This window comes from Columba livia, chromosome 2, assembly GCF_036013475.1.
Source record: "Columba livia isolate bColLiv1 breed racing homer chromosome 2, bColLiv1.pat.W.v2, whole genome shotgun sequence".
Lineage (NCBI taxonomy): Eukaryota > Metazoa > Chordata > Aves > Columbiformes > Columbidae > Columba > Columba livia.
In genome coordinates, this window is record NC_088603.1 from 108,646,664 (window position 1) to 108,670,514 (window position 23,851).

A 23,851-nucleotide genomic window follows, 5' to 3' on the forward strand; every position below is an offset into this window, starting at 1 on the left:
CTGATGGGGACGGGACCCCGGGCTTTGCAACAGCCTTGCTTAGGCTCTCAAAGACATCGCTGTGTGGGTGGTTCGTCGTCCTGCGTGCCAAGCTCCAAGGGGCCAAGGTAACGAGTTTGGTCCCTGGAAGAAAAATACGGGAAGAACCCGGCGAGGGAACCAGAAAGGCAGAGGAGACCTCAGGCTTCCCAGGAGACCCAGAGCCTGGCGGGGGAAATACGGCCTTCTCTCCAGGAAAGACATTGCTGTACGTGCACTCATCCCTGCTCGCCTCCCAGGTCGCACCACGTTGTTGTGAGAAATACACAGCAGGGTGTCATCCCACAGCCTGAACTTGGGAAAACAAAACAAAACAAACCCAAACAAAACAAAAAACCCACAACCAACCAAAAAACCACGACTGGAACAAACGCTGGATCCAAATCAGAGAAGCCAGGAGATCATTGTTAAAGGGATTAGAACATTTGGACAGTCCCCTTTCTTCAAGCAACTTAAGCAGTTGCAACTGGAAAAACAATCTGTTTCACAGACTCTGATAATAGGAAATCATCTATTGTAAAGAAAACACAGGCTAAACCTAAGAAACATCTGGAGGTTGGACTAGATGATCTTTCGAGGTCCTTTTCAATCCTTAAATTTCTGTGATTCAGATCTCCTTATAAGATAGGATACTGCCAAAATATTTTCAATTTCATCATGAAAATGTTTCTGCTGATACTCCCAGAGGATGAAATTTCTGTTTCGCTTGCACCCCGCTCCTGCCAGCCCAGCAGGGCTGTTCCTGCCGCCATGGGGGTGCAGAACCCCCAGCGCTGCCCTGCACCCCGGTGTCACAGCTGCTGCTCCGGGGAGCCCGACGGCCTCGCTCTGAGCGCGCACGGAGGTGCCGCTGACCAGCCACACCGCGTCCCAGCTGTAACTCCGCACCATTGTCTCCTCCAGCCCAAGTCTTTTTGTCACCCCCTTTTGCCTGGCACAGCCAACGCTCCTGCAATGCAGTCTGCCTTTTCTTTATGAAATACTCTCAACTATCCGTATGTCATACTCAGACTCTCACACTTCCAGATACGTATGTTACTTTTTATTACTTCAAGCATCTGATGGAAGTAAACTCATACCCACTTAACTAGTTGTTAACCCCTTGCAGCTTTATGCATTTTTTCCCTTGTCTTTTAAAGCAGGTAATACAGATATCTGTATTATTTTGAAATTTTACAGCTACTTTCAGAAGACTATTTTACTCTGAAAATAATATTACATCTGCATTTTCCTCAGTACAACTCCAATACTGAGTGATGTCAGCAAGATATTCCTATATAAAAGCATGAACAACTTCTCCTTCCACAGGTACCTAACAAATTAAAAGTGGAAAAAAAGTTACAGGGCAGGAACTACATTATGAATTGGTTTGGGTTTACTCTTATGGGCATTCATACAAGCGTAAGGAATAAGTACTCTGGAGTAGTTCACCTAGTAATTAAAATCAGTCCAAACGAAGTACTTTAAACACCTTTTCCGGGTTACCAGGTCTCCTGCCCAAGCCCCATTTCTTTCAGAAGTAATTTCACAGACATCTGATCCCAAGGCTTCTTGAATAATTTATGGACTAGAGAGTAACAAATCTTTTTCATGAATATCTGTAACCTCCTACTGATAAATAATTGACTGTTTGCTCATTAACAGGACGAAGAATAAAAAAGCATTGGGTTTCACAACATGGGCATTTTTTTTTAGTTTTTCATTGAGCATCCTTACAAATTTCAGGAACGCTGAGATTTGATATAGCAAGTGTTACAATATTAAGAAATTCCAACAAATAACATGACCAATAAAATTTATTAAACATTATATTTACAAGTATTTACATATCCTTCCATAGATTAATATTAAAATAGACAATATACAATTTAAGAATTTTCATTCAAAGGCATTTTGTTGGAAAAAATAGGCTCTATTATGAGACCGCCATATAAGAGCAAAAGGTTTTTTTTTGTTTTACACAAAAATATTTTCAGTATAGTAAGTCATAGGTATGGCATTACAACAGCAGACTAATATGAAATATGATTTTGTAAAGATTACAATTGCGTAGGTATCAGTTATTGAAGTAAAGGAGCTAAGAGTTCGGTGAAGCATGCAATACAGTTCAGTTTCAATCCTTTTACAGTTATGTTGATGAGACAAGCAGCTAAATCAAACACATGCCATATGAAAAAGAACTGCCAACCAGGAACACACTACACTTAATAAAAACTACAACTTTGGTCCAATAAAACATTAGACAAAAAAACAGTTTTACGGTTAAAATATCTATTTTATACAGGTTTGAACATTAATTACAAGACTATTTACATTTGCACAATATGTATAAAATAAATTATTTAAAAATGAAGACAATATTACATCTTTTTCCAAAAAGAAAACTGTACAGTAATTTACAAAATATAATAAGATTAATAGAATATTTTCCTCCAAGTCTTACATTTTCTTCCACAGGCTTTTTCATAGGTTTTCTGTGGGAGTTCAACTGTTATTGAAGTTTCATAATACAAAGCTCCGTAGCAGATTTTAAGTATCATTTGTTTTTTGGTGGCTGTTTTAATTGTTAACAGCTTCCAGCGCTGTTAACTCACCATGTTTTGTCATCTTTTTCAGCAATAAGCTCTAAAGCTATAGGCAATTTTTAAATACAGATAATGGCATTTACTGGGAAACCAACTTTACAATGAGCATCCATCTTCTGTGTTTGAACAAGAGCCCATGCCACACTTCTCTGAAGGAACACCTGAATTATTGAGAAAGGTAGTATTCCACAGAATTAAGTGCTCTGTCTGAAAAGAAAAGTACTTTTGTGTATCACTGCACCTCAGTCTCTAGTTGTCCAAGGGAAAGCGTGAGCTGGAAGATGCTAGTTGTCATATTGGTGTCAGTTCAAAGTCATCATTAACATCAACAAGAGGAACGTAAAACTCCTGAATTTCATAAATGCTGATGGATTTGTATGTAGCAGGATCCAGCTCTTGTAGTTTCAGCTGCCACTCCAGTCTCTGTACCGCATTTAAAGCTGCTGCTTCATGCTGCTGCCTCATCAAAAGGCACGTCTATTTTAAAATTAAGAAAAAGTTAATCAGTATTTGAAAAAAATATCGCAACAAGTTTGAAAACAGTAAAAATATCGATGGGCCACTCGTGGTAGTAAGTAATAGCCTCCAGTATGTATTCAGAAATTAGCAGATTATTCCATTGAACTATACAGCAACAAAGGTTAGTTTTTTTATACTGCTAGACCCTCCTTTGTGTTGCACTTAAAACTGCTAAACAGCCTATGATATTGCATACAAATCTACTATTTTTTCATCTGTTTATTAATCTCATCTCTGTAGTGACATTAGAGGTTTGTTAAGTGGAAGGACAAAGAAGTATACCTTTAATTTGTCAAACTTATCATCAACGTCCTGTAACCACGACATAAACTGTCTTGCATTAAATCGATCCCTCACTGATGTTTTGCTGTCATCAGCCTGTAATAAAAAAGAATACATTCAAACTGTAAGTTATTTGATGATTCAGTCTTAAACATACTTTAAAACAGAAATTCTACTTTGTAGGACCTTCATAAAGAATGCCACAGATGGAAAAATAAACTGAGTCCAAGTATGAAGATATATATGAGCATGTATGTTGACCACCGCTTTCACTGTGAGCCAGTTGCTCACTAAAAAGGGCTATTTTCAGATTCCCTCAAGCTATTTACTGTACCCAGTTTTTGAAATATAGAGTAGGAGGCTTAAAGGTTTATGCCTTAAAGTCTCGATGAGTACAAGGCAGATCCTTCCACAAAATTGCTCTCTCTCTGTTGTCTTTAAAATTCAGTAACAAATTAAATGAATATTCCTTCAGGAAAAGCCAAAAAAATTAATTAAGGAAAAATTAAGTAGTGTAACTTAACTAGCTGCACAAGTATTCAAAAGCAAAAATTAAAACCCAAACAAAACACAAACTATCAAAATCCAGATTAAAAAAAGCAAGCAGACATGTTTTAATGCCCTGCTCAATGAAAGAATTACTTTCTAATAAAAACCACCAACTATTTAGTAAGACTCTGGAATGTCACATCTGCCCATTGTGAGAAACTATATAATCTATGGATATTCCTAACACCAGACTATTCCAATTTAACATTTAAATAATAATCACGAAACAGAATAAGCTGCTGTTACTGTTTTAGGAAAAAAAAAAAAGGAGAACATTATAGGAAATTGTACACTATAGCAATGGGCAAGAACAGGAAAAAAAAACTTGCTAAGACCGAAATGTCTAGAAAAGAGCTGAGACTTCAGGTATCCAGGACAGCTGAACGGGCTGGTTCTAGAAAGAGCCCTCAACACCACTGACCTTGCACCCTGAGCTGTGACCAGCTGCCTGGTCACCACAAACTTGGGCCTTTTTCCTCCCCACCTTTGGGTTGGCCCATAGATCTGCAAAAGAATGAGCAGCTCTCCAGGTCTCCCCGACACATGCAGCCATGAAGGGAAACCTCCACAGACCGGACCTCCCATAAAAGCACTTCTGAGATGGTCATTTTCCTGCAAAATAAACTGGATCTTTGCTTACAAATCTTTCCCAGCTATTTGCTCAAATACAAGAAAAGTTTCATCAGAAATGTTTCCTCATTGTGGAAGAAAATGAAGAGCTGCTGGCACGTTGACAGGAAAGTGGCAGAATGCATCACAAGAGAATGGTTTCTCATGCAGCCACATTCTTCCCATGAAGGAAATTTAAATCAAAGCATCAAGTTGGTAGTTTAAAGCATGGATTTCAATGGAAATAAAAAAAGATATTTAATACTTTGCTGAACATTATGAGCAGTATTATCCCTTCCTAAGAAAAATTACCACAGACTGAAACACAAAGCTGTTGAGGCCATGAGGGGGAAGGAGAGGCATTTTACTACTACTATTGTTACTATATATATAAAATAATGGTCAAAAAAGCTGCAATACTTAGCAGAGGGGACAGGACCACAACCACTTATCTCCCCCCCGCAAAAGATTCATTTTGTTTCACAGGAGTCAAATATAGAATCAGCTTCTTTAAAATCAATTGTCAAATGTTAACTATAAAAATGCAGTTATATCCATAACTCAGATGTAGCTCAAGTTTCTAAAAAAAAAAAATCTGATTTTGCCCTATCAGTTGTATTTACAAAGGAAATGACGATTTAAAAATTTGTCAGTACAAAGCTTAAAATGGGGAGGAAACACGATCTCCATAAAACTGCTGTGTCCTGCTGAATCACTTCGTTGAGCGCAGCTTTAGTTCTTTAAAGATGGGGAAAAAATGTACTAACAGACTGAGGAAACACTGGAAACTGTAGTAATTCTATAAGGCACTCCAGGACTAAAGTAGAATTCCACATATGTCGGAAATGTAGGTGTTTCATTTTAAAATGCCCAGCATCAACGCTTTTATTACATCTACAATATCAAATTTCTCCCTTGCATTATGTGCTCCTCGCAGTCACTGAAACGGGTTCTGAATGCAGTTTCCATTTTCATTAGTTAGCAGACCTGTTCACAAAATACCAACGCGGTGAAATTATGTTCTCTCAGAGATATGGCTGCAGCAAACCTCTAAGTAGTAGCACATAAAAAGTACACAGATTATGAAGTATACTGCTCATTTTGTGTTTTAATCAGGAGCTACATACCAACATTGAGCATGTAAATAATATGGAGCTTGAAGTGATTTCAAATTAAAAAATAATCTAATCTGGTAGTGTTCCACATTTCCCTGTTGGTCATCTGTTTTTTATGGAACAGTTCTAATGACGGCCTTTTAGAGAAGGAAAAGCATTACGTGAGTATCTCCACAAAACGTTTCCAAACCTCATCACTTCACACACAAATGCATTCTGATTTTATGCATTAGTGATGAAAATCATCTTATACTCAGATAATTTTTTTTTTGTTGTTTAAGCTTTATTTGGAGGCTTCCAAAATATGTTCTGTTTATGAATGAGATTTGATTTCAGAAAAAACAGCAACGTTCTCATTTTATCCTTCTCATCCTTTCTGGAGGTGAAAGGAAACCACACACAGTAAAAACAGAAAAACAGTGCAGATATACCCATATCCTCTCATTATTGTACACCCAAATGAGGCCTAACCAAAGTAACAACCTATAATGTGCAAAATCTGAATTCCACACAAATCAACAACAATCTCAGCATGGGAATAGAGTTCTCGTCAAACACTCCTTTTTGAGTCAGGCTAGAAAGACCTTTTTGTCTGAAATTCTGAAATCCACCTCTTTACCTGAGCATCCAGAGGCACATTATAAACCTCAGCATCCAGCAGAACAGTGCAGGCACTGAATGGTAGTGTTTGATTAGCTAGCGTCCTCGCTGCTCGATAGTGAACACGTAGAACCTCTTGTTCATTAGAGACAATAAGCTTTTCCTAATTGAAAAATATATCAACATATAAATATACATCTGGTAAATTAAGCATTTCAGTTTGATTAATTAAAACATGTCTTCATTTAAACATTTCTTTTTAGCGCTGATACTTTTGAACAGTCCAAGAAATGGGCTGTTGGAAGGAGGAGCAGTTGTTCATCTAATCCAATCCAAAATTTTAATTTAGTGATGCAAAGAGTGTTACCTGAATGTCAGAACTGAAAACACCTTCTCTCCCCACGCCCCCATCCCCAACTGTTGGCTGAATGTCATACCCAGATTTTCCACTTAGTGCTACTGAGGGAAGTTCCTAGTTATGAAGAAGGTGAAAGATAAAAGGTAGAAGGAGCACAGCACTGGGATATAGGTTTATGAGTCTCAGCTGTGTGAAATATTTTATTTTATACAACATGAAGAAAATGCATAAATCCGTAGCTGAACAAAGATTCTCTCTTGAACTGAGCCAAGAAAATATAGCTTACTTGGCCAAAATTTACTTATAGTTGTGTAAAGTGGATTTGATTTGAAGAACAGTCTATTTGAGCAAAATACCTAAAAATATGCAGAATTTTATAAGACATAAAAGAATGTATGTGTGTGTTTACTGCCTTGCTACATAATGGCTCTAATTTTTATCGAAAGAACAGAAGGTGGGTTATAAAAGTTTGGAAAACAGAAATAGTAGCATCTTTGCTTTGGTTACAACTAATTTATTTTCAATCAGAACTTGAGCCACATTTATATTCTTTGTGCTTCATATTTTACCCCTATATATTTTATACATACCGCTTCATATTTTACCCCTACACTGGAATACCAAATTCAAGTAAAACTCCTCCCTCAACTGGTTTGTTAAGCCACATTGAAATCAACTTAATAAAAAACCCTAGCACATCAGGTTTTAATGAGCCAGCTGCTTGTACAACTGTGTGGAAACCTTTAACATACATTCTGTGTCCACAAGCAACCTGGCTCAGAATACTGCCAAGACATCTAAATCTTGGCTGCCAAGGAAAAAGGTTTGGGCAACATCAAGAATACTCTTAAACCAGGAATATTTTCTCAATTCCCATGTTCAAATTCAGTGAAGCACGCAGATGTAGCTCTAACATAATTTTAGGCAGTTTTTGCAAGCAGAATATTGCAAATATTCAGTGTCAGAACCACATGTTTTCTACCAACACAAGATATATTCTTGCTTCAATTCTTTTAACTCAGTCAATTTGGTTCTGAAGTTTACAACCACTATTAGCTTTCAAAACTAGAGGCCACAGCTTTCTTCCCACTCCCCACTGCCCCTGGGAAAAATCTGGGCCACATCTTAGAGCAATTAACAGGAAAAAACAGCAGAAAACTTAAGTCGGTAAGACAGCAAACAGGTATCCAAACATTTCTTTTTTGGTATTTACAAGTTTCTCCAATTCCTAAATTTGGAGGGAAGGCAGATTACTTCTAAAGCACTGTTGAACTGAGTAAAATGTACTCTATCCACTGGAAAAGAAAAAACCCTAAAGCTTGAAGCTAGAAAATCAACCAAGAAACTACTGTAGTCTTACCCTTTCAATACTGTGCTGTAAACGTAGTTTCATCCTTACTACCTCCTGCTGTTTAAACAGTTCCTTAAGTGGGTCCGACAGTGAGGGAGGTGGTGTAATCTGTGGAAAAAGTTTTATAAATAGTATAGTGAATATGTATTTAACACATGTTTAACACTGCCTGTATGATTCAAGCATTTCTTTAAAAAAATATAAGCAAGGTGTTTTTTAGGAAAAACATGAGAGTTTTGTACATTCCATTAACTATGTGCCTTCAATCTATTTACCATGAAAGGTTTTAAGGATTCTTTGCCATTCAATTAATAAACCCAGCTGAAATGAGATTTCAGATTGTTTAGTGGTTTTAACCATTGTCAGCATACCCTAGCTATTCATTAAAAGGTCTATACATTAGATGATAGTAAAAATACAACTTGCTTTCAGTTTTAGACTTCAGAGCACAACTGTTCATTCTGAGAAGTTCAACACTGCCTAGCCAAATATAAGAACAAAGTAAGAAAAATAAAAATATTGCTAAAAAAAAAAAAGTCACTTGATACATCCATACTGTGTCACTGGCATTTTATATGGCACAAAAAATAATCTACTATATTCCTAACCTTACAATCATGCAGAATACAGGGAAGCACAAAGAGTACACTTAAAGCCATAGGCAGTGGCTTGGAAAAGAGTTTCCTCCTGTCTGTTATTAAAATATTTTTTTAAAAAAGCTTATGCCTAAAAAAAAATAAAAATACTTGAGTGAGCTATCACCACTGTTATGGATTGGCTATACTCTAATCATTTTGCATTTTTAGTCAGTTATAGTAAACAACTATCCTGACTGTATGGCAAACACTGAAAAGGCACCTGGAGCCCTCATGGCAATTGCAAAAATCAGATGTTTCTTGAGAAGTAACTAACAAACATCTCTGAGAGTTAAGGCTCCACCCAAAGTTCGCTTTCCTCTATGCAAGCTCTGTCTGGCAGTTCAGCATAGTTTCTAACAACTGCTAGATGTTAACAACATTGACATTTTGACTCATCAAAAATAAACGAAATACTGCTTACTACCACTGATCCTTAGAAAGCACAGCTAAAATGCATACCTACAGGTATTGTATTCTACCTTGCACCTAACACAAACACAGAAATAAAAATAATTCTATTCAATAATATGGGTCCTACAACTGTTAAGAAATAACATATACCTTATGAAAATATGGACACATTGCATTACTAGTATCAATCCCACTCCTATACATTCCAATAACAAAGTGATTTATCTACCAAAAATTATTCAATTATTGTTATGTTAGAAAATTATTTCAGAACATTTTTTTCCTCTACCTGGAAGTTAGCCAATGTCTTTGGAATTAAAGCACATACTAAATAACTAATTGTGATGCATTCCTTAAGTTATTATTTAATATAAAATGACATTTAACTCCTTCACATTTCAGACTGCTGAGCAAGATACCCTTCACTTCTCTCAATGAAAATGATTTGGCTCCCAAACCAGTCAGTGATATTAATGGCATATGCCATTTTGTGTAACACATCAGTATTAAAAACAAACACACACAACAAAACACCTACTGGAATAATGATCTGTCTCAATCATAATGGATTTCAGCATGTTTAAATTCAGCCTCAGATAGACTGCAGATGAGTTTTGCCTGGAAACTTTGCATTCAGGGCACAGTACAGAAGTGCTATCATAGTTTTCCATAAAATAAGACAAGATGCTTGGAGATCTTTTGGAGTTTAATAAAATTAATTAAATACAAGCTTGATCTCTCAAAAATCTCTGTGCTTTTGTTCACAGAGAAACACACAGCATAAGCAGCAACATAAACAATCTGTCTAAAAATATTATTTGAGTTAATGCAGCTAAGTTATCCAGAAAGGAAAATTTCAGAGCTGGCAAGCATCCATATCACCTGAACTATTTCAAATATTGTTATAAAATGGCATTCATTTAATCTTATAGCTCATTGAATTTTGCAACAGAAATAAGAATCAACACCATAGTAAACAACTGGAAAGGACTTCATTATCTAGACAGTGAACTTGCCAAGACTTTTTTTTATACGTAGACGGTAACTCTGCTTCTGTGAAGCTGCTATTACACCGCAGCTTTTATGAAGCGTCTCTTTCAGCCTCCAGAACTGCTTTACTAGACCCCGCTTTTGCCGACCAGCCACATGCAGTTTTTCACCACCCCTCGCAGCAGCGCGGCGGCACAGGCGCCTCCCGACCAGCAGGGGGCGCCCTGGCGCTGCGGCGGGACCTGCGGCCTCGGCCCCCGCCGGCAGGGGCGGGACGTGAGGGGCCGGGCCGGGGGAATACCCTCGGGATGGGGGACACCCTCCCCGGGATGGGGCCTGCCGACCCCGGCGGGCCCCCCGAGCGCCTCCGCAGCCACGCTGCGCCAGCGCTGGCAGCTCGGAAGGCGCCTGCACACCGTCCTGGCAGCCCCAGGCTGTGCGCTGCAACAGCCAGAGGAGCCTCTCGGATCTTCTGCTCAGAGACGGCGAGTAAAGACACCGCAAAAAGCGCGTAAGAAAAACACGAAGTCGCAAGGATGGAGCATGAAACCGAATGCCACAAGGAAAAGGTGACCTCCGTTTCTTATATAACCAAAATAAGTTTGGTAAGTACTTCTTTAAGCACCCAGACTCCATCCAGAAGAGACGGAACCAAGGGACCTGCCTTCTGGAGGCTTTTGTAATCCCAGTCTGAGAAACTATCCAGAAACCCGACCAGCACCCAGCCTTTCCCCTCTGCTCCGCTGCACTAGAAGGCAGCCATCACACAGATGGCTAAGGTTCAAGGCATACCCTCACCATCTCCAACACATAAAATCAATTAAGAATGTCTCCTGCATGCCTTGCATCCTTCTTAACAACTACAAGAACACCAACTCTTCACTCTGTAGACCTCCAATCCTCACTTTTGCCCATTACAAAAAAGAACAACACTAACTCAGATTCACACACGCACAAAATTTCCACAATTACTTTCACACGTGCCTATCTATCTACCCTCACCCATGCCATCCAAATCAACTGGCCTGCTCTATTGCTGTAATATTTCACACGTTTGGTAAGCAAGTTTTGGGTAACACCACTAAAATAACCCGTAGGCACTTAAGTTTTTGCAGCAATGCCAGAAAGACCAGACAGAATCCCTTTTACTAGAAACCTCTGCTAGATAGCCATTGGAAGCTGGAAATGAATCATCTTGGTATCTCTTCTCAGGAGGCAATACAGATAAAGATGACTGAACCTGGCAGAACTACTGGTGTAGTTATGTTGCTTCTCGGATTGCTAAGTACAATTTAAATTTATTGTGTTAGAAGATTCAGATTGATTTCCTTCAGTTTTAAACTGATCCAATATCTCCCATCTTATATTTTGTATTTGTATTGGTGAAATGGAAACCACAATTCATACATTACTATTCCTACAGCCTTAGGTGATACGGGGTCATAAATCCCAGTACATAAACAGGGCTCTGGAAATCAAGCTTAATCACACCATCTCCTGGTTCCCACCTACAGTATGTTTGAGGTTCATCAGATAAACTATAGTGCGTCTTAAAATTCCAATGCAGAGAACAGTATGTTATACAAACTATTCTGAGTCTCAGAGTGTCAGAGCTAAATATATTCATGTAGACCTCCACACAGTGATATCTAAAATCCATGAATAATTTAAGAAAGATTATCTACTTTCCCATAGCCTATGCAAATTAATGAGACAAAAATCAGATTGAGAATCATGAAAGAATCAAAGGAAGAATTTTAAATCCTATCCCAACAGAAAGGTCATTTTACAGTTGCATATTAAATTATACATTATGTGTATAACAACACATACATTTTATTAATATTCCACAATTGGAGAGAGACTAAATATAGCCATTATGTTTGCACTGGTGGACAATGCGTACAATATACAAACACTCATTTCTGACCATGAAATTATCTCCGATTTAGCAATACTCCTTTTAATGGTATTTGTAATGAGAACTATTATGATTCTGATTTTTACTGGTGAAAAAAATATAATTATTAAATTGTGTACACAAGCAAGCTCTGCAGAGAAGTTAAATTTGAACTACTAATAATTTAATTTAATCATATCCTTTACCTTGTGGAAAGAAATTAGGATTTTTATCAAAGTTGTGTGCTTACACAAATGACAGTAATTAAACAAATAATTTAGTTGCATTGTAGATGATTTTTCAGAAAAACAAAATGCTTAAAACATCTCCCTCTTCAGATGAAAATTCATGCCACTTTCTTACACTTTACATCTAACGAAAATAAACACCCATTTCCTAATCATTTATTTTGGCTTCTCAGCATTTTTTCTGTCTTTTGCTCCTAACAGCCTGCAATGAAAAGCTCCACCTGTTCTTTCTACAACTGGAGAACATTGTGTCACAAAAGCATATACAAAACAAGTAACAGTTTAAAACTGTCTTACGGAAGCAACTCAGATCTTAATGAGATAAAAATCAATAACTGTAATTCTTCAAGTATATATTCAAATTTTTTATGAACTTAAATAATTTTTTTTTTCAACAACTCATTAAAAGCCATAAGAACGGGGAGCACACATTTGCCTCTGATATTTACTGAACCTAAGTTACTGGAGAATTTTCACTATCCCACTACCTAAATTTATTTTCATGAACTGCAGAGTCCCTGTTATACACAGCAAGAGAGACAAGAAGAAAGCAAGAGCAATGCTTTCATACCAAGTCAATAACCTTCCCTTTCTTACAGTGCCTACACACATTGCCATTTATGCCAGTGAAATGAATTCTATTGCCCAGGTAGAAGATGAGCCAGGTTAAAATATATGCCGTGCTTCTCCATTTTCCACATATGCCAAATTAAGCACTGAAGTGTGATGCCAAAGCAGTGAGTTGTAGCTTGGAAACAGTATGTACTTGACTAGCAGCTGCTATATAAAAAAAAATACCTCTGTTTCTGGTGATGAGGATATATGATAGAAGCTGTAGCAGTTACTGAGAAAGATTTCTAGACTGGGGAAGGCTGACAGCCTGGTACACTGTAGCAAAGCTTACTGTACATCTTAGTCCACTTCAGACCAAGTAAACTGGTCATCTTACCCACATATTCCTCAGACTATAATCGATCTATTTATTTCAAAGAACTGTGGTCACCATCAAATAAGAGGGAACTTAACATTAGAGAATACACGTATTAATTCTCTTGGGCAGACACAGGGGAAAAATGAGAGGAAACACCTTATACGGGGATTAGGACTACCTCTGTAATTAAGTAAACATATTTTAAAATTTACTTTTATACATGAAATTTGTCTTCATTGCTCAGTCAAAAGAATCTTCAACTCTACTGGGAAAAGCTAAGGTGACATCTCAAGTAGAGGCAAGTTATCTTAAATGAGTCAACATAATTAGTCCACTCGAATACAGAGGTTGAAGGCCGGATGCTTGTCTTGTGCATGTGAAATGCCATATACACAAACAGTTTGGTTTAGTAGGCATTTTTGCCATTCAAGGGTTAAGATATCCTCCCTATTCCTCCTAAACTCAGACTTTTCCTAACTTGACAGATCTTAAGCAATGGGCATACAATCACATACCACTTAATTCTGACATTACCAAGCTCAGCCTATTTCAGCTATTACGTAGCTTAACTTAAACCATTCAAACAGGTTTAAGCTAATATATTTTATCTCAGGACGAGAGCAGTTTAAGTGGATCAGATAACAGGTGGAAAAACAGAAAAGCTCCTTCTACTGCCAGGATTAACAGTCCTTCAGAAAAGCCTCAATGCACAATGTTTCAGGTCTCCCCTATCCCCCCATGTAGAACAATAAGCACAGAATCAATTGTGCTGAGGAGCACAGAAAGGAAGCACAATTCAAGTGCTACCATGATCATGCTGACTTCAAAACAGAGACCAGCAGTGACCATGTTATTGTGAGCCACCCTGAGGGGCACCTCCACAGCAAACAGGAATATTAACTCTGCTTGAGCCAATTATTTAGGGCTAAGGGTTAGGCTACGGTTGGACTTGATGATCCTGAGGGTCTCTTCCAACCAAAATGATTCTGTACTATTCTATGATTCTATGTTCTGCATTGCACAGACCTCCTTCACAGCTGTCATCAGGAACATACCCATGACAGACTATGGATAGCTTAAAACTGAACAAGTGTCCCTAAACTATGGATGTTCTTCAGTGAAAAGGACTTCCCACTATTAAATAAAATTCAGAATGCTGACTTGATGGATTACAAAAGCTGGGACACAGCAGGTTACATCTGCTGCTCTTGAACGTATTAAGAAGGAACTGAGACAGCTAGGCAGGCACTTTCCTACTTAAAACATCTGGAGATAGACTTAATATTTTTGAAGTACCGTACATCCACTCCCCTTCCAAATGAAACAGCTTTGAATAATTAGTTTAAACCAAATTACTGCCAGCAGAAATTTGGAGAAGCTCTCAACAACCAACTTCACTCTTGAAAGGGTAGTAGTAAATACTTTTAAATATAATATTTGTCTACTTTGAAATATGATATTTGTCTGTGTGCCTTTTACAGGTGTCATACATGATGGCTTGTCTCATAATGCCTGTTTATATTTCCACTGTTTATGTTTCCACTGAATGGGGCTTTTAAACATGACATTACTGGTCAATATTAATTTGACATACGTTATTTTACTATTTTCTGCACAAGTATTCATAAGCAAGTTAGGAAAAATATGAAAGTTAGAAAAATAAAACCAAAACATGAGTTTCATTGTACTGTATGTTTAAAGATGGTGTTACTTACAGTTGGGATGCATATCTTGCTCAAAGGATTGCCATCCAGCAGGTATGAGCCATTGAAGGTCACGTATTCATCATAATATTGAGGCGCCTGAGGAATAACACTGCACAGTAGTTTACGCTTCTCTTCTATTTTTTTTCTTATGTGCAAGTATTCGAAATATGGGTTTGCTCTCTCCGAACTGTATGGCTGAATCTCTTCAAGCTTCAAAGAATCAACAATAGCTGCCAGCGACTGCTGGGTTTTCTCCTTAGCTTGCAGTAAAGAAGGGTTTGCTTGCACAGGCTGGGGCACACGCGACACCTTTCTTTTACGTGGGTGATGTATCTGAGCATCATCCTCTTCAGTTAATCTAATCCTTGCTTTCAGAGATGCTGACGATTCAGACTCTTTCTCTGATGTTTGCATGCAGCCAACAGGATTCTGTTTACCCTGGTTAGCAAGCATATTTGCTCTGTTCCTCGTAATTCTTTGAGGTACTTCTTGCTGTTCCACTTTCTGATCCTCAGAATTTTCTTCTTCTAGTTTAATTATCTGGCTGTATTTATGCACCTCTTCCTGTGTAACCTGTTGTGAACTGTTTTCCAAATTAGATAAAGAGGAGTACTGTGGTGGATCATCTGTCAACACATTTTCTCTGTCTATAGTGCAGGGTTTTTTGTTAGCTGATTCGTTCATAATTCCCTCTGACACTCCTGAACTTAGTTCACTGAGATCAGTGTCTGTTTTATTACCAACAACATGCACCAAACCCAACTTTTCTTGTTGTGCTTTTTGATTTCTAATGTCTGAAGTTTCTGCTGTGTTACTATCTGTTTCACTCTGAGCGTTCTTACAAACAAGTTTACTGAATATGTATGAATTTATATTTAATTGCGAACTGCTATCACTTTCAGGAATATCTTTTTCTAACGGCACCGTAGGTAAATCATTCGCCCTTTCATAACACTGTGAAATATCCTTCACAGAGCTCTCAGAATATACAGCAATGTGTGCATCAGCCTTCTTTATGTTTGAAGGGAAGAAAGCATTTTCTAGCTCGCTGGTATTAGTAGGATCTGTATCCAAAGTAGTTGCAGTTTGAACTAGATTTTGTTGTACAAATGACGGATCTTGACTGCTAATGCCTGGTAAAGAAATGTGCTTAGACACATCTGGGAGTGGCTGGACGGCTAAAGAGCAAGGCGATTGTGAAGGCAAAACGAACGCAGACTCTTGAGAACTGCAACTTCCCTTGATTTCAGCATGCTGAGGCAAAAATTCAGATACTTGTTGCTCTTTTATTGTCCCATTTTCAGAATTATGCATTGTTATAACACTGTTATTATCTTGCTCTGATACAACATACCCTGAGCTGTTAAACTCATTGTTTAATGAATTAAGTCTGTCAAAAGGCACATCCCATGGTTTGGTTTGCTGACTTACACCACTTTGACTACATGGCTCTAAATGTGTATTATAATCTTCTGAAGGACTCATTTGAGCAGTATTTTTAATGGTACTTGTACCCATCGTTGCCTGCTTGTTGCTAACAGCCCCGGTCAGAGATGATGTGAAGTTTGACTGCAAACCAGACATACCACTTTGAAAATCTCTTTCAATCATGCTACACGGTAGTTCTGGTTTAGGAGAAGTGCTAGCATAAGTCTGAATGGACGGAAGAGCATTCTGATTATTTTCTTCTGCTACTCGAGGCAGTTTGCTGTGTTCAGAAACAGCAGCAGGCATACTGCATCTTCGGACCTCTACAACAGGTCTAGGTTCATTTAAAACCAGTTTAACATCTTCAACAGATGCTGATCTAATGTACGCTGGTGGAAGCCTGTTCGCAAAAGGTGGCTTAACGCGATCTGGCAACTCGGCAAGACCATCAGTCTCTTTTTCAAGAAGGGCTGGTGATTTAGCACTTGCCAAAAATGGCGATTGTGAAAAAGACATTTGGGAATCAGAACCTTCTAGCATGAAGTCTGAGTCATATTCCGTCACAGGCCTTGGAGTTGTTACTGTGGTATGGCAAGAATCCTCAGAGCTTGCAACTGAAACCATAGACACTGACCTGGAGCTCAGACCTGTCTTCTCACTTTCTGATTTGGGGGATCTGTTGAAATTATCTAAAACCAAGGAAGGCTTTATAACATTGACACTTCTCGCATCTACTGATTGCGATCTATTGCTTGTAGCATCTTTTGGCTGTTTTTCCTTCATGCAAACATCTGGCAACTCTGAGCTTTTTGAACGAATCAGTTCTTTGCTTTTTGCATCAGCTAACGAGTGTTTTGGTTTTTCTTTCATCTTGTTAAGTTCTAAACAAGTGCGGTTTCTTAAACGTTCCTTCTCTTTCTGTTTTATTTTTTCTTTATGCTTTCTATGCCACTGCTCTATTTCCAGATCTTTAAGGCTAAGCATTCTTTCAAAACTAGTTTGCATTAAATCATCATTAACTAATCTTTTCTCTTTAGGTCGAGCATCCTTTGGTGCAGGAGCTGGTTTAGGCTTAAGTTTCTCATGTTCGAGTTTTAGTTTAGGTAAACTACTTTGATGCAGTTTATCTTTATGCTTGTCTCTCTCCTTGTATCGGTCTATATCTTTATCTTTTTTATCTTTCTCTCTACCATCTGGAGTTCTCAATAACTCATCCTTTGTTTTTTCTTTCAAAGATGACAGTTTGTCGTGCACTGTTTTATTACTTTCTGTAATACTGCATCTCCTATCCTCTTGCATGTGTTTTGAGTTTGCTAATGTTGAGCTCTCCTTGTCTTTGGATTTGTCTTTTTTTTCAAGTTCCTTTTCTTTGTCTTTTGTTCTATTTTTTTCTGATTTAGTATGTTCAGATTCTTTCTCAGATTGTTTGGCTTTTCTTTCAGTACAGTGTTTTTCTTTGCTTTCAGACCAATGTCTGTCTTTATCAGCCTTTTCCTTCTCATGCTTCTTATCAGTTTTTTCTTTATTTCTTTCTTTGTCATCAAGTTTTTTAAGAGTACCTGTGCTTTTTATTTTATCATTTTCCTTATGGCATCTTTCTGCTTGCTGGAAACTGGGCTTCTCCTTTAATTTCTCTATATTTTCATTTACTTCTGCTTTTTCTTTCTCTGTCTTGTATTCATGTTTTACCTTTTTATCTTTTTCTCCATTTCTTCTTTCTGTCTTTTCAACATCTTTTTCTTTGGCTGAAGTTCGCTTTTCAGTCTTTTCCTTATTTTCCTTTAAATTCTTTTCCTGCTTTTCAGTATCTGTTTCTTTTTCTATCAAATGAATGCTGGCTCCCTCATCTTTCACACCAAAACAGAACAATTCAATTTCTTTATCTGCAAGCATAATTTCTTTTTCTTCTTTTGCATCTTTTATTTTTTCATCCTTGAGAAACTTCTCATTTTCCTTTTTGTTCTTCTCTTTCTCCTCTTTAACATTTCTCTCTTTCTGGAACTGTCTCTCCTTAACTAACTTATCTTCTTTTGCCACAGCTTTTTCTAGCTTTGATTTTCTGTCTGAAGAAAGAGATTCATGTTCTATATTTAACAACAGATCTTCATTTTCATCACTTTTGAAAAAGTTCTCTTTCCAAAATTCTCTGTCAAACTCAATACTTCTTTGAACTTCTTTAGCATCTTTATGCTTATGTTTTTCTTTTTCCCCATCCTGTTCCTTTTTATGCTTGTCCTTCTCTTTTTCTTTGTGCCTTAATTTATGCTTTTTAAGTGTTTTACCTTCCTTGTCAGTCTTTCTTAGAGTATACTCTGAATTCTCAAATGTTGAGCTATTATCTTCCTCTTTAATTTTAGGACTAGATTTTTCACCAAATTCTACGTGAAAATCTTTCTGATGGTGTTTGCTTTTTTCTCTGTGCTTGCAAGATTTGCCACTAGAACTTTCTACTAGATATTCAGGATCAGTGTTGTGATCGTACCGAACTAATTCAGATTGCAATGATATTTCAGAACCTCCTGGTGATAAACAAGTTTTGGTGTTTTCTTGCTTTAATGGTGTTGACTGCTTTTCACTTAATCCACACGGATGCTTTGGAGATTTGCCAGCAGTGATATGAAATAGATGTAAAGAAGAATCTTCTTTCGGGGTGAAAGACTTCTTAAAACTTTCTTCCTCTCTAGTTTTATCTAAAGAATCTAACCCGGAAGTAGTTATGTTTGTTACTCTAGCATTTTCTTTTTCTTGCTTTAGTTCTTGATTCTCTTTATTTTTGCTCTGATTTTTAACTTTCCTTTTAACTTTGCCCTTTTGCTTGTGTTCATTTGCAACCATATATTCTTTCTTCGCTCTTACATCAGAATTTGATGTCTCTGAAATTGAGCAAGGAGAGATTATCTTCTTGTCCTGAAGAATTTCTTCATCTGAACTTTCAGAGCTTGAATACAGAACTCTAGATGGTTTCTGCTTTTTGCTTTTAAATGATTTTGAAAAGACGACTTTTTCTTGCTTCACAAATAAGCTGTTCTTGTCAACTTCAGTCTCATCCTCTTTCCTTAGGTCTTTTCTAAGAATATGTCTGTCATCAATCATTTTTTTCATTTCATCTTCATCATCATCTTTAAACTCATACTCATCCAGCGCAGATGGAAGTGGTACTTTACTAGGGACCGTTTGTTTGCTGTCATTGGCTACAGAGTCCTTTTCTGCTTCTGAATCTGCATTCCCCTCTACACTGGAAGGATTTACAGATGGAGCTTCTTCAGAATCTAGAATGAGAAAACCAAATATTAGTTGAATACTGATGGGACATTCTTCACACATTAGCTCAGGACAAAATAGTTCAGTTCAGCAGTAATACTGCTGGAAATTAAACAGTACAGGACCCAGTATTGACCCCTGAGGTACACTGCTAGTTTTTGGCCTCCAACTAAACTTTGTGACATTGATCACCACTCTCTGGGGCTGGCTATTTAGCCACTTTTAAATCCACCTGATTTATTTTATTCAAAAATCTGAATTCCTGAAGATTCCGTGAAAGCAGAACAAAAACCTCCTGCGTGGCACTCAAACAAGTTACTTATGGTCAAGAATCTTTTGTCTTCAAGGAGACAACAGTTCTTTCTGTGCCCCAAGAGGTGATACCTGCTCCTGAATCTGCACAAATACAGTAAGGGCCAAGAATTCCTGCCTCCATGTAAGCAACTATCTGGTCACCTTCACAAACCAGGGATTCCAGCACTTGCAGGAAATTTACTGAGTATGTGTAACTTAAGTTATATACTCATGTGAGATGCTAACTCTCAATTCATCTACTAAGGATGTGAAATAAGTGATTTTGGGGATATTTTCCCCCAGGAAGACCTCTCAGAAACCACTTTGTATCATAATAAATATGCTATTTTTCTCTCTTTCTCTGGTAAAACCACCATTCCATGGTAGGTTTGATTTGTAGAGTGGAAAGGGTTTATTAGAGAGTGAGAGAAGAAAAAAAAAAAGTCAGAGTAAACACTTCAGGTAACTAGATTCAATCAAATGATTTGAAAACTACCTCTAAAACTAGAAGTGGAAAACAACCTTAGCAATAGCAATTGCTACCTGCAGCAAATCATAATAGCCAACACCTTGCAAAAGATTAAAACCACTACAGGTGAACTGATGCACTTGAAGTATGCAATTAAATGCTTACTTTTACCTGAGCAACTGTCCTCATCATCAGAGATGGGCACCTCCCTTTTCAATAGCATTTCCAACTCCTCAGTTTCAGCAACGTCAACAGGTCTCTCTCCATGCTTATTGGCTTGAAATGGATTTCCACCATGTCGAAGCAACAGCTTCACAATCTGCAGCATAAAATAAATGCATTTTTTAGGTTTTCCACAATGTTACTTGACCAGCACAAAAATCTTCCACTGCACACCAAGCTCTCTACTCCTCTGCACTCAATTCACCTCCTTGCTCCAAATTTTATAGCACTTTACTTTAAGGAACAGGAAAGGTTTTCCAAGAAGCAGTACTATTGGTTTCCACAGCATTTCAGAAAAGGCCTGACAGAGATCCAAGTATCTCACTGGAGGAAATAACTACCCTCATCTGCAACTGAATACAACCCAGCAAAATCAGCTATTTCTCCAGCATCAAGGGCAAAATGTTGTTAAAGTTACAATGATACCAAGGCCACTGCATTTTCAGGACAGCATCCAGTATGGGCTCCTTTTTCTTTGCCCTACATGCAAAGAAAGGGGAAATATAGCAGACAGTTGACATGTTAATATGAAATTTCAGAATTTATAGGGCACGTAATGCTAGTGAGATGGTCACAGATACATATACTGACTGAGACCAGACAAGCAAGAGGTCCTGTTCTCTAAAACTCTACTACAATTTTATGCAAGTTCAATCTAAAGACCCACTGTTGTTTAGATACTCATGAGAAACAGTTCCTAAACAACTAATAAAAAATTCACAGTCAGATTATCACTACTAAATTCTCCAGCCTTTCCAGAACATCCTTTCAAACTGAACATCTGCTTTGGAATGTATACTTGATTTAAGGATCTGTTTTGGGTTTTTGTTGTTGTTGTTTTTGTTTGGTTTTTGTTTTGTTTTTTTCTTTATACATCAGAACACACACATAGTAATGAAAGAAAAGAGAGATAAAGAGAGAGCAGAGTAACTTCTGCATCTAGTTTGCAGAAAACAAGAACAAATCCAGAAATTAATGTAAAACACCTACATGCTCCATTTACCTTCTCTGCTAAATCATTATTGGTGGATGTTTAAAAAAAACATTAAGAATATATGTACATCAGTGCTCTATTTGAAGTCCATAAAGAAATATATAAAGATAAATGTAGGATATTTACCTTTAAATATTTTTGTATAGCTATAAACCCACAGTATACTGTTTGCAGACATTTTTCTTTTGAGAATTGTATACAGCTGAAGTCTCTCAAAGTCATTAAAATGTTTATTTATTAAAATAGCAAAAGTGAAACTTTTAAATATTTAATAAAACAGGTTCTAGTGGAAAATATCTGGCAATAGAAGTAGGATAAAAAACAAGATGAAACAAAGAAAACCAAAGCAACTTTAAGATGCCTCCAAACAGTAGAACTGTAAAACCATATGACAGCAATCAGGACAGTTAGGATTTGTTCTAAAGAATGAACATTTAAAACAACTTATTTATTCCCCTCCCATTCTCCCAGCACACTCACATTTCTATGCCCACTACTAGCAGAATCATGAAGAGGTGTATCATCATCCAAGCCCTGGGTGTTCACGTCGGCTCCTGCTGCTATCAGCACTTTAGCAACATCGTAGTAACCAACATTACAAGCTTCGTGCAGTGGTGTCCAGCCTACAGGGAAGAATGTTAAGTACATTTGAAAGGTCAAAAATTGATGTTTGTTTGTTTGTTTTTCTCCTGTGCTGGGAGTCTCTATTGCCTTGAAATACTTCAAAATACACTCACACAGTAGTTGGCAGGACAGTAATGCCATCTATCTGATGAATAACACATGCTTTATCAACTTTAAAATTCATGACAACTTCCAAATTTACCGTGATTAAATTGAACACAGAAATCACTGATCAAATACTATCAGAAAAAATCTGGCACAAAATCCCCAAGCTAACCATCTTACAAATTCTTCGACTTGTGAGCATAGGTAACATTATTCTATATGGAAGCAGTTTGAAAACCACACTATTGGAAAGAATAAGTATGGCAAATTATCATAACCAGTACTCCTTTAGAGCAACTGAACATATACCAGGAATCACTAAGATCATTCAGCAGATATTAGTCTAGATAGCAAGCTATTAATAAATATTGGCATAGAACTTATTCCTGATACTTCCTAGGATATTAGTCATTTTTAGCAATTTTGATTTTCACATTGATGATCTGAAGTTCGATGCTCATTTTGTGTAGCAGAGCATCAACTGAAGACGGTGATCAACCCCCAACACACTATAATCATTACCTCAATCTCCTCATCCCAACCTGATGTCTTCCACTTCATCGCTGCTCTGAACTTCTAGCCTGCTGTTGATGCCTTCTTAAAGCCCAGTTCTGGGAAGACATTCAACTTTTGTTTCCAACATAACCAGTGCAAGTCCGGAAGAGTTTATTCACTTGAACACTCTGTCTAATCAGTAATGGTCTTCTACATCCATTAGGAGGTACAAGAAACCCCTAATTTATCTAATCCCTCAGTAAGGTAATTCCTCACTTTCATCTCTCACTCAACTTCACACCTACCACTCATTTAAATAAATAAAATGCTAAAGAAAAGAAAAAAAAAAAAGAAAAAAAGAAATAAAAGAAAAAAATATTCTACCTTGATTCTACCTTATTCTACAGCAAAACACTTCTTCCTGATCTTCATATACTGGATTTCCTCTCCAGTCATCATTTATCATTAGGGTCATTCACTTTGAAGACTGCCTGGCTACCACCTCCTTCTTTCCATTTTCTTATCATTTGCCCTTCAGCCACCCACAATGATGACACTCTTGTACACTCAGCCCTCTGATCCCTGTTGTCTTTCCCCTTATTAATTCTCTCCATAATTCACTCCTCTCCATGTGTCACTGCTTTGCCTTTCTACCCTATCACAATGTCCAGCCTGCCAAACCCAGTCCTGGCTTGCTCTCAACATCCGTTTCCTTTACTCTCGTTCTCACACAGCAGATACCACTTTGGCAGATATCCCATGAGCAGGGTTACTTCCTCCATTACAAATTCATTTTCTGCTCCTTTAGTTCTGCCAAATTCTTAACTAAAAATCTCCAATTCTCTAAACTTCACTGCATCCTAAATTATTCTCTTTCTCCACTCATGACTCACTACTCAAATCCTTCTCCCGTTCATGATTTCTTCCTCTCCACAGGGTTTTGAAGTTCAGCCACCTCTGCTTCTCGCTTTGGATTACCAATGGAAAAGTAATTCTAAACTTGATCCCAAACACCTCTTCCAGAGTCCTGAATGAGGTCTCTAACGACTTGCTCCCAGTTGATTCTCAGAATCAGGTCTCAGCCATTCTCCTCATCCTTTCATCTGCCTTTAAAATTAGTTTTAAAAT

The 23,851-nt window shown here is 37.5% G+C and overlaps 1 protein-coding gene across 5 annotated transcripts in view; it reads right to left on the minus strand.

The window, feature by feature from the left end:
• Window positions 1-1,817: 1,817 nt before the first annotated feature.
• ANKRD12 (ankyrin repeat domain 12) overlaps window positions 1,818-23,851 on the minus strand; it is a 65,249-nt gene continuing 43,215 nt past the window's right edge. For 3 of the 5 annotated variants that reach the window (XM_065053137.1, XM_065053135.1, XM_021283686.2), the window contains 7 exons: window positions 21,980-22,122; window positions 20,449-20,602; window positions 14,841-19,528; window positions 8,017-8,115; window positions 6,318-6,461; window positions 3,426-3,521; window positions 1,818-3,101 (listed from right to left, as the gene is read on the minus strand). In XM_065053137.1, the coding sequence (XP_064909209.1) occupies window positions 2,916-3,101; window positions 3,426-3,521; window positions 6,318-6,461; window positions 8,017-8,115; window positions 14,841-19,528; window positions 20,449-20,602; window positions 21,980-22,122 (5,510 nt within the window). In that variant the 3' untranslated portion in view covers window positions 1,818-2,915. Of the gene's footprint in view, window positions 3,102-3,425; window positions 3,522-4,395; window positions 4,587-6,317; window positions 6,462-8,016; window positions 8,116-14,840; window positions 19,529-20,448; window positions 20,603-21,979; window positions 22,123-23,851 lie in introns of all 5 variants that reach the window. The other 2 variants (XR_010470443.1, XM_065053136.1) reach the window with 2 other exon arrangements.